Source organism: Hemitrygon akajei, chromosome 15, assembly GCF_048418815.1.
Source record: "Hemitrygon akajei chromosome 15, sHemAka1.3, whole genome shotgun sequence".
NCBI classification, from domain to species: domain Eukaryota; kingdom Metazoa; phylum Chordata; class Chondrichthyes; order Myliobatiformes; family Dasyatidae; genus Hemitrygon; species Hemitrygon akajei.
The window spans coordinates 38095018-38107283 of record NC_133138.1 but is presented as its reverse complement, the minus strand read 5'-3'; the positions used below and the strand labels follow the sequence as shown (position 1 = coordinate 38107283).

General features: G+C 40.5%; 1 protein-coding gene across 2 annotated transcripts in view; it reads right to left on the bottom strand.

Annotated features, from left to right (window-relative positions):
* The window catches only part of LOC140739253 (protein diaphanous homolog 1), a 174489-nt gene that overhangs the window by 69599 nt on the left and 92624 nt on the right, over positions 1–12266 (bottom strand). For both annotated transcript variants that reach the window (XM_073067394.1, XM_073067395.1), the window contains exons 8-9: positions 11511–11675; positions 10288–10420 (exon numbers count right to left, since the gene is read on the bottom strand). In XM_073067394.1, coding sequence (XP_072923495.1) covers positions 10288–10420; positions 11511–11675 — 298 coding nt within the window. The remainder of the gene's footprint in view (positions 1–10287; positions 10421–11510; positions 11676–12266) is intronic.

Genomic DNA, 12266 nt, shown 5'->3' with positions numbered 1-12266 from the left:
TAAGGGACTGAATTGGGATGTGTTGGGCTATTTGGTTACAGACTTAGCTAGGGCACTTGGCCCACAATGGATGATCAGATCTGCAGTGCAGTTTAAATATTTTTATTGTAGCTGCCTCGGATGTAATCGTGCAATCACTTGTTGAGTAAGTTGCTCTCCTAATAGGTTGTCTATTAGTAGATCCTCGGATGGTTGTAGAGGCTGAACCAGGATCCACATATTCTGGTGCAGTGTGGGTGAGAGTAAGTGGTGGCTGTGGTTAATGGTTGGGTCTTTTGGTTGTTCAGTCTCTCTTTTCACGGCTACCGCTTGTTCTCTGCAGCACAGTTCATTCTCATGTAGTGCAGCTCCCTCTTGATCAGATTTCCTCCAGGTGTATCTGTTGAGTGCAATCTTTTCCCAGTTCTTATGTGTAATATTGAATTTCTTCAGGCTGATTTTGATTAATATTAGAAGCGTTTCCTTTGCCTACTAGGGGCTCACTGACCTTGCTTCATCTAGGATCCATCTGGAGACCATTAGTACAGTGGTTAGTATTCCTGCCTATCATACAAGTGACCAGGGTTCAATTTTCCCACCAGGGAGCCACAGCTATATTCTCCAGCAGCTTGTTTTATATACAAACCACCCTCTGGGTGAAGAAGTTATCCCTCAAGTCCCTTTTAAATCTTTTTCTCCTCACCGTAAACATATGTCCTCTTGGTCTAAATTCTCTTTCCCTGGGAAAAAGATGATAAGATTCTTTACCATCCTGAGATTCAAGATAGGGCTTTACTTTGACAAAACAACAATTTCTCCTGTCCATCTGAGACTGGTAACCTGATAAAGTGAAGGTCATGCAGAACTTTCCAGACAGGAATTAAGAGTCAACGCACTGTAATCACAAAGATCAGTTCCTTCCTGTAAGTATCATTACTAAGCTAATTATAAATAATTTACCTACTCAAGATTTTCACAAATCTAGTTTATTCACCACTCTTGAAATACTGTTTTCAGCTCTGGTCCCTTCATTATAGGAAGATTGTGGAAGCTTTAGAAATGGTGCAGAGGAGATTTACCAGGACTAGAGGGTATGTCTTATGAAGATAGACTGAGTGAGCTAGGGCTTTTCTCTTTGTCATTAAGGAGGATTAGAGGTGACTTGATAAGAGTTGTACAAGATGATAAGAGGCATATATTGAGTGGACAGCCAGAGGTTTTTTCCCAGGGTGGAAATGGCTAATACAATGGCTCCTAATTTTAAGGTGATTGGAGGAAAATATGGGAGCATGTCAGAGTTGTTTTTTTTAATACAGAGAACTGGGTGCGTGGAGTGGTTGCAGAGGCAGATACATTAGTGGCATCTAAAAAACTCTGAGGATGATAGAAAAATGGGGGCTATGGAAGAGGGAAGAGTTAGATTGACTTTCGAGTAGGTTAAGTGGTCAGCACAACATCATGGGCTGAAGGGCCTGTACTATGTTCTATGTTTAAATTCACTAACTGCTCCACTGGGAGTTCAACTTGATGCTTTGCATTAATAGTTCAGTAACACTGTTGCCACAGCACCTGAACAGGTTAAATGGACGAGGTAAGAGTTTTGTAAACATTTTCTACAGTGGGGCATATGTTTGATGGTCATCAAGTCAATGAGGTGAATGCCATTCATACTGACAAAGGCAGCCTTCCATCTTCAGGGTAAAACAATCCATTATTTCAATTTAAAGTCTACTTTTGGACTTAAACTTTGATGAGTCCAAAACAGTTGCACTCCCTGTGGAAATCTTTTAGACATGTTAAATAAATTAAAGTCTATGGGATTTATTTTCATATCTTTAATACAAGTGGCCTAGATATTCAGTACTGCAGAACATTATATTGAAACAGATCTATCCTTCAGCGACCATAACTCACTCATCACCAGTTATTATTTGGGTTTTAGATATAATTTCGCTTAACAAGTAGAGCAATTGCTGAAAATGGGTAAAGAGCAAATAAATTGCTGTCAATAGATAATAAGATATAGGAGTAGAATTAGGCCATTCAGCCCATCGAGTTTGCTCCATCATTCCATCATGGTTGATCTCGGATCCCACTTTAAGGCCATACACCTGCCTTCTCACCATATCCTTTGATGCCTTGACCGATCAGGAAACGATCAACTTCAGCCCTAAATATACACACAAACCTGGCCTCCACCACAGTCTGTGGCAGAGCATTCCACAGATTCACCACTCTCTGGCTATAAAAATTACTCCTTACCTCTGTTCTAAAAGGTCACCCCTCAATTTTGAGGCTTTGACCTCTAGTTCTGGATACCCCACCATAGGAGACATTCTCTCCACATCCACCCTATCTAGTCCTTTCAATATTCGGTAGGTTTCTTCGAAATTCCAGTGAGTACAGGCCGAAAACTGCTAAACACTCCTCATATGTTAACCCTTTCTTTCCTGGAATCATTCTCGCGAACATCCTCTGGACTCTCTCGAATGACAACACTTTCTGTGTAAAGAACATCATGAGTCTGTGGTAAAGGCGGCAAATGCAATGTTGGCATTACTTTAAAGAGGAATAGAACGTAAAAGCAAGGAGATAATGCTAAGGCTTCATAAGGAGGTAGTCAGGCCCTACTTGGAGTATTGTCAACAGTTTTAAGCCCCTTATCTCTGAAAGGATATGCTGTCATTGGAGAGAGTCCAGGGGAGATTCACGAGGATGATTCTGGGAATGTAAGGATTAACATATGAGGAGCTTTTGGCAGCACAGAGTCTAGATCTGTGCATAGCAGTAGTTTTTCCACAGGAAGACAAAGGGCCGCCACATAATGCTTGGATAAGAAGGGTAGAAAGGACAAGCAAGGGTCACTCCCACATCAGTAATCAGATGTTTACAGGGGGAATTCTAAGGATCTACAAGTCAGAGTCTGATTAGGAGGAGTGAGTATAGTTTTGTGTGTGGGAAGTCATGCTTAATCAACCTTTTAGAGCAGTGATTCTGAATCCATTTTTAGTGCCATGGACAAATATCATTAAGCAAGGGGTCCATATACCCCAAGTTGGGAACCCCTGTTTTAAACCACAACAGCATAAGGCACAGGAGTAGAATACGGCCATTTGGCTCCACCGTTCAATCATATTCCCCCCAACCCCATTTTCCTGCTTTCACCCCATATTCATTGATATCCTTACTTATCAAGAACCTATCAATCTCTGCTTTTAATATAGCTAAAGACTTGACCCCTACAGCCATCTGTGGCAATGAATTCCATAGATTCACATCCCTCTGGCTAAAGACATTCCTCCTCATCTCTGTTCTAAAGAAACAAACTTCTATTTCGAGGTTCTATTCTGACTTTCCCACTACTGAGAACATCCTCACCATGTTCACTCTGTCCAAGCCTTTCAATATTCAGTGGGTTTCTATGAGATCCCCCATCATTCATCTGAACTCCAGCAAATACAGGCTCAGAGCCATCAAATGCTCTTGATATGTTAACCCTTTTGTTCCCAGGATCATTTTTGTGAACCTCCTGTGGACCTCTCCAATGCCAGCAAATCCCTTCTTACGTATGAAGCCCAAAACTGCTCACAATATTCGAAATGTGGACTGACCAGTTCCTTATTACCTCCTAGTGCTCATCATTTCCTCCTTGCTTTTACATTTTTGTTCTCTTGAATGAATGTTAACACTGCAGTTGCCTTCCTTACTATTGACTCAACTTGCAAGTGCATTTGCACCTCTTACTTCTGAATTTGTTCCCCATTTAAAAAACAGTGTATGCCTCTACTGTGGAGCACTGCTAGTCATAGGCAACCAACCAGAAAAGGCCTGCTTTATTTCCACTCTTTGCTTTCTGTCCATGCTAGTATTTTTCTTGTTGTACTACGGGCTTCTATCTGGTTTAGCAGCCTCATGACTGGTAGTTTCTCCAAGGCCTTTTGAAAGTACAAAAGAAAAAGCACCATCCACTGACACTCCTTTGTTTATCTGGTGACTTTGGTCTATTTCATCATGTGCCACCAAATACCCTGAAACTTCATCCTAATAAACTCCAACATCTTATCAACCTCTGAAACCAGGCTGACTGGCCTATAATTTCCTGTCTTTTGCCTCCCTCTCTTTTTAAACAATGGAGTGACATTTGTAATTATCCAGTGCTACAGAACCATTCGAGAATCTAGTGATTCTTGAAAGGTCACTACTAGTGCTTCCACAACCTCTTAGGTTACCTGTTCAAAAGCCCTGCGGTGCAGTCATCTGGTCAAGCTGATTTACCTACTTTTAGACCTTTCAGCTTACCAAGCAGCTTCTCTTCAGTAAAAACGACTGCATTGACTTTTGCCCGACACTTTTGAATTTCTGGAAATTCTGAATTTCTAGGGTCTTCCACAGGGAAGACTGATGTAAAATATTTAATCAGTTCATTTACCATTTAGTTGCTCCCCATTACTACTTCTCCAGCGACATTTTCCAGTAGTCTGATGTCCACTTCTATTCTTTTATTTTAAATGAGATATATTCAGAAGAAACATAAATGGTATTGACACTTGACCTGCTACAATGTTTTTAAGTGATTCACAAATGGGGTTCATTTTCTTTCCATCTATGGTTCAGTTGAGAAACCATGCTTGCGTCATTCTCCTTTGGTTGAAACTGAAAAATTTGATGGGTTGAAGCCCACTTTGTAATTATGGTAAAAGCTGAGAAAAGAATTGTCTACGAGGAGTTAAACCTCCTGATGACATTGCTGTGAGCATGCTCAGCAGCTGACCTTCATTCCCCTTGACACGAGATGCTCGGATATTGTTTGGTATCCTGAACCTCAAAAGGATTTCACTGAAACTAGACTGACTGGGTCTACTTTAATGGATTATGAGATGAAATATTCTTTTATGGCCAGGAAGTATTGGTGTATGAAATTAAGACTTGCTTCCCCCTCTCCCAGATACTGTTGTTTTATATTAAAGCCCCTCAGTTAATAAATCAGCCATGACGGAATGGCGGAGCAGACTCGATCAGCCAAATGGCTTAATTCTGCTCCTATGTCTTATCATCTTCATTCATTTCACATACTATAATGGCAAAAGGAAAAATGGAATGAATGATTCATCGCTTTCTGCAATTTCTTAAGAAATTGCATAAAAGGAATATAGTTCTTAAACAGTTAAAAGACTTGCAGGTATTGCAAGACAAAGGAATTAATTTTCTAAATTATAAAACATTTTGGAGGTATAATTATCATCCAACAACAATGAGATTAACAGAATATTTTAAAAACTAGATCATAAAAATAATTTGCTATCCTTCAAGCTTAACTCTCCAACTCCACCCACTCACCATCTTAATCCTCTGCTAGCACACCCCTCTGAGAACTGTAGAATAGTCTACTGCACTGCTATGACAGGCGTAGGCAATAGGGGCTGGGAGGGAGAAAGCACTCTCCATCTTTACAGAATCAACTGTTTCACATTTTGCAACCCTGCTGAAGTAAAATGAACTTTAAATGCTACTGGAGCACTATCTTAAAAACTCTTCATTCATAAAACCTTTTCACCTTCAAGGGATGTCAGTGGCAAGTCATTTCTTTGCATTAGATATCAAATTTCCGCCCATTACTGTAGCTTAAGAAAATCACATCTTAATTTGTGTTACCATATAGCCCCAAAAGTAGAGGCATTTGCAGATATTAGGCTGCAAATAAAACAAAAAAAATTAAATGTTGTGGATTAAAAGCATTTCTGAATCAAGGGGTACTTTTTATGGGAGTGTCAGGAAGATGCTTTTAAAGCCACGGTTAATCATGGAGTCTGTGGGTGGGGAAATGTAACAAAAGTAAGATTTGTGAATAGAAGAGGGCCACCTCCTGGCAAACAAGTTTATGCAGACTGAGCCACTCCCTTGACAAATTGAAAAGGTTGTGTGATCGCTTGTGAAAGGAACAGAAATGAGGGCAAAACATTTTTAAAAAGGGCCAACATAGTCGAGTGGTCCTTAACACAAACCTTCACAAATGTGTTTTTTTCTTGAACATGGACTTCCTTTGTTCTAATATTGTAATGAACAGAAGACAGAAAATACTGTACTGTTGCTACGTGCACTAATGCCTCTTAATATACAACCTGATTCTGCAATACTCAATCATGTGCACTCGTGCTGCCACCCTCAGGAATATATAAACCACTACTTTCAAGATTTGTATCAGAAGCAGTATACAGAATGACTAAATAAATAGCATGATTTCTTTAGCCAAGGGGTAGTGATTCTGTGGAATTCACTGCACGGAGAGCAATGGAGGCCATATCATTAAGTATATTTAAAGTCGAGGTTTCCTGATTTGTCAGGGCATCAAAGGTTACAGGCAGAAGGCAGGAGAACGGGGTTGAAAGGGATAATAAATCAGTCACGATGGAATGGCAGAACAGAGTCGATGGGCCAGATTTCCTAATTCTGCTTTTATGTCTTATGATCTTATATAGTATTTTTTATGTATTGTACTATACTGCTGCTGCAAAACAACAAATTTCATGACATATGTCACTGATATTAACCCTAATTCAGATTCATACAGGATGGCAAATCACATACAGATAATAAACAATTCTGATTTCCCTATATTAAATCTTTGAACGTAAAGAAACAAAATTCTGGGTGTGTCAATTTTTTTACTAATTTCAGATTGTCAAGTAAGAAATAATCTTTATTTTCCTACCAAGTTACCACATGTCATAGGGGGTTTAATAAAGATTGTAATTACATTTCTGCGGACATGTTCGTAAAAAAAAAATCAGTATTTTACTGTATTGACTTCCCTCTGCTTGAAGGCTATTTTTATGTTTCCATTTCACTTGTGCTGTCGTCAGCACAATGATGTGCCGCAGTCTCTATATCTCGTCCCTTGACATCTGGCTCCACCCACCCCTTCCAAGGTGTTCGAATGCTGACAGGGGGGATTTTCATTTGCTTTACAGTTCTAGCTGGAAGCTGCATTCGATGTTTAGCACTCTGCAGTACAATCTGCTCTGTGGTAATAATCACAGCATGCTTAATCTTACTTCTTTTCTATTTTGGGCTCACAGTGGCGTGGGGAGAGAGTGCAGTCAAATTAAACACAGTGTGAGACACCAAATGCTTGCAACACTCTGCTTTAGACACAGACAAAATGTGTTAAATAAAACAAATGATGAAAAGCGGTAGATAAAGTCAGGGTGACAGCAAATTCTGATTTAGATGCACTGCTTTTATCTACATGCAGATGGGTGGACGAGGGCGGCAGGACGGACAATATGTGTGGGGATTTGGGGAGGAGGAGAGAATCGTCCATTTCCTCCCTGATCTGCAATTACAGATGGCACTCCCTGTTAGCTCATGGTAGCCACTACTATTATGCAGAACAGCTCCTTTGCTTCCTTGCAGTTTTAACCTCGATGCATGTGCAGCGCCATCTTGTGCCTTTTCTCTATATACACACTGTAACTGTTGTGTAATGATCATTCACAATGAATTTCTATGGATTCTTTCAACACAAATGTAACAAGTTTTTTTTGTACTTCCTCGAATGGGCAGCATAGGGGGTGGCATGGGAGTATAACAGCTAGTGCAATGCTATTACAGTGCCAGTGACATGGTTTCAATTCCTGCTGCTGTCTATAAGGAGCTTATACATTCGCACCAACATCATGTGGGTTTCCTTCATGGGCTGTGATTCCAAAACCCATGTATGGCTTAGGGTTAGTAAGTCGTGGGCAAGTTATGTTAGTGCTGGAAGTGTGGCAACACTTGCACGATGACCCCAGCATGTCCTTAGACTATGTTGGTCGCTGACACAAATGACAGTTTCACTCTGTTTCAATATTTCAATGTACATGTACAAGTGACAAATGAAGCTAATCTTCTTTAAATTTTTATGAGTTTTTATACCAGTTGGCATCATTATGTACCAGCCACCGAGGCTTAAAATGGCTATTATAAACTGAAGTGGCTGGAACAATATGGCAAGCTCACAGAATCTGAAAAACCAGTAGGTTAATACTTGTTAGCAAACACGAGGAAATCTGCAGATGCTGGAAATTCAAACAACAAACACAAAATGCTGCTGGAACACAGCAGGCCAGGCAGCATCTATAGGGAGAAGCGCTGTCAACGTTTCAGGCCGAGACCCTTCGTCAGGACTAACCAAAAGGAAAGATAGTAAGAGATTTGAAAGTAGTGGGGGGAGGGGAAATTGCAAAATGATAGGAGAAGACTGGAGGGGGTGGGATGAAGCTAAGAGCTGGAAAGGTGATTGGCGAAAGTGATACAGAGCTGGAGAATGGAAAGGATCATTGGACGGGAGGCCTCAGGAGAAAGAAAGAGGGGGGGAGCACCAGAGGGAGATGGAGAACAGGCAAACAACTAAATATGTCAGGGATGGGGTAAGAAGGGGAGGAGGGGCATTAACGGAAGTTAGAGAAACAACTTCAGGTTGGAGGAACACCACCTTATATACCGGCTGGGTAGCCTCCAACCTGATGGCATGAACATTGACTTCTCTAACTTCCGTTAATGCCCCTCCTCCCCTTCTTACCCCATCCCTGACATATTTAGTTGTTTGCCTGTTCTCCATCTCCCTCTGGTGCTCCCCCCCAATCCTTTCTTCCTCCTGAGGCCTCCCGTCCCATGATCCTTTCCCTTCTCCAGCTCTGTATCACTTTCGCCAATCACCTTTCCAGCTCTTAGCTTCATCCCACCCCCTCTGGTCTTCTCCTATCATTTCGCATTTCCCTCTCCCCCCCACTACTTTCAAATCTCTTACTATCTTTCCTTTCGGTTAGTCCTGACGAAGGGTCTCGGCCCGAAACGTCGACAGCGTTTCTCCCTATAGATGCTGCCTGGCCTGCTGTGTTCCACCAGCATTTTGTGTGAGGTTAATACTTGTACCACTTTCTATATTAAGGCCAATATAAATGCTGAATATTCAATTAAGGCCAATATAAATGCTGAATTCCACCACTGCCTTCAATGCATCAGCAAAACATTTAGGTGATTTAGTACAAAACTCATGGTGAGGATGTTCTACGAGTCTGTGGTGGCCAGTGCTATCATGTTTGCTGTTGTGTGCTGGGCCAGCAGGCTGAGGGTAGCAGACACCAACAGAATCAACAAACTCATTCGTAAGGCCAGTGATGTTGTGGGGTTGAAACTGGACTCTCTGACAAGAGGATGCTGTCCAAGTTGCATGCCATCTTGGACAATGACTCCCATCCACTCCATAATGTACTGGTTAGGCAAAGGAGTACATTCAGCCAGAGACTCATTCCACCGAGATGCAACACGGAGCGTCACAGGAAGTCATTCCTGCCTGTGGCCATCAAACTTTACAGCTCTTCCCTCGGACTGTCAGACACCCTGAGCCAATAGGCTGGTCCTGGACTTATTTCCACTTGGCATAATTTACCTATTATTATTTAATTATTTATGGTTTTATATATCTATATTTCTACACTATTCTTGGTTGGTGCGACTGTAACGAAACCCAATTTCCCTCGGGATCAATAAAGTATGTCTGTCTGTCTGTGTATAGTGTGGCCTGGATCTGTGCCATCTTATAAGCTTCTAGATCCTGAAGCAAAGGAGGCCTTTTGGTTACTGGAAAGGGAACATCAATATTGTTTCTGCAAAGTCCTCCAAAGTAAATGGAAGGACAAGTAATCCAACATTTGTGTGGCTTCCCAGTTAAATAATTACTGTATTTTCAGTCCATGTTGCCTAACTAGAATGTCTGGCCACTGAATGAGCATGAAATTGAGACTGCTTTTCCATTTGAATCCGAGATAAGCTTTGAGCCAGACATTGTGCCATTGAGCAGGATAACCAAGCCACTGCTGCAACACACCTTCCCGAGGTACTACCACAATTGCTGCAAGAACTCTTCTCCACACCTTTTCTCCCTTATCCGTACATGCTGGACAAAAAGAGTCAACCAAAATGTTGCTATCCACATTCTAATGTACCAAGCTGCATTCCCTCATTGTGCTGTCCTTGCTGGTCAATACATTGCTTCATAGTAGGATAATGACTCAGTTTTGATATTCTATTCAATTTCAAATCCCTCCGTACTTCTCTTTCTCTCTTCTCACATTAACCTTTGCACAATATTAAATTTTCACTGCACAGACTCAAAACAACTTGCTTTGATTTATCTAAAGATGTCACACATCGATAAAAATTGTTCTCAGTTTTGGTGAATCTGGCAACAAAACCAAATGCAGAATTAAAATGTGATTGCAACAAAAAGCTATGGAAAAGAAATGTACGATATAGAAATCCTACCTGCATTTATGTCAATGATGGCATTCTTTTTCTGCTTCTTCTCCCTTTCCTTCTCTGCTTTTTCTTTGGCAAGTTTGGCTTTTTTGATTTTCTCCTCAGCTTCCTTCCGTTTCTTGTTCTCCATGACCGATTGCTGTAAAAGATAAGATTAAAGTTAAAAGACTTATTTATTTGTCTATCTAGCTATCTATCTATCTTAATTAATTAATATCAAAGTGTGTATAAATTATACAACAGGTAGCCACAAAGCAAGAAACCCGAAAGAACCCAATTAAAAAAAAGACCAAGACCCTATGGGCAGAGAAAGAGAAAAAAAGAACACAAATTATGAAATTAAGGTCATGGACCCGAATCCCAGAGCTGCTGGAGTAGGCCCATAGCCCTTGTCCCAGTTGAAAGGTTCATTTTCATTTTATGGTCAAAGTATGCATGTACAATACAACTCTGATATTTGTTTTCTCCAGACTGCCATGAATTACAGAAAAAACATGGGGTGTTGAAAGAAAGGACATCAACACCCCCCCCACACACACCTGCCCGGCATGAAAAAGAAAAAGAAACAAACCTCGCAAACCCCAAAGATACCAACCCCTCACTTGCACAAAAACTAACAGATAGCCCATCTGGAAAATGGCAGCTAGATAATCTTTATTTGTCATCAATGATCAGCACCATCCAAGATGTGCTGAGGGAAGCCCACAAGTGCGCCATGCTATGGTAGAAGTATTTTCATTGGTAATATTTAAAAAGGAACTGCATTTAACTTTAAGTGAAAATAGTGGTGTGCTATTGAGAAAACACAGATTTTTGACCTCACATCTATGTCATTATGATCTTTCACTTTACTATTCACCTTACTTGTATGGAAGACAAGTTTTTTTACTGTATGTGTGATAATAATAAATTAATACCCAATAACAATATCATAAACCTTGCAAAGCAACAAAAGACCAAATCGTCTCCATCTAAATCTCAGTTATGCTTGTGACAAAAGCATGTACTGCTTCTACTCACAGAATGATGTAGACAAAATGATTCTTGTAACAAGCTTACCATGCACTGAGCCATTGGGTTCAAATCCAGTCCAAATTTCCATCGTCTCATGCAGAATCTTAACAATGGAAATGACTGTCTTGAAGGTAGCATTTACCAGACAGAGACAGATGTAAGAAGGCAGTTTGAACTGATGTATTGACATTATCTGCATGCAATGAAACACTTACCAAAAACATATTCTTGAAGTTGCTGAGGTCCCCAAAGAACTCCTCAGTTGTCACTTTCTTGAAATCAAAGATATAGTATCGCCCAAGATCTTCAAAGTCCTCCTCCATGGTTTTATGCATATCTGTTAATTTTTCAAACTGTTCTTTTGCACCTGTTATAAAACTGTATGGACACTTAAGGAAAAAAAAACCTTGATATAAGACATTAAACATGATTCATTCATGTATAGCCTAACTCCTCAAACTTCAGGTGAGCAGAAAATTTAACACTGGTAACTTTGTTCAGTTGTCCTTACAAAAGGTAAATTATACAGAGGGCTCCATGATAGTGTTGTAGTTAGTACGACATTTTTACAATTTGGAGTTCGGCATTCGAATCAAACATCATCTGCAAGGAGTCTGTACATACACCCTGTGGAATGCAAGCATTTTCTCTGTATGCTTTGGTTTCTTCACACAGTCCAAAGATGTAGGTTAATTGGTCTCTGTAAATTGTCCCTTGATTAATCTAGGGTGAAATGAGGAGTTGTTGGGCAGCGTGGCTTGAAAGGCCAGAAGGGCCTATTCCACACTGTATTTCTAAATAAATAAAAAGAAATAAATGAACAGATAGTCCAGTGAGCAGGCCAATTACAAAATTGCAAACTTAGAAAAGGAAAAACACGAGAAATTCTGCAGATGCTGGAAATCCAAAGCAACTCACACAGAATGCTACAGGAAGTGAGCACCTTCACTCTATCCGCTAAAAGTGGTGCT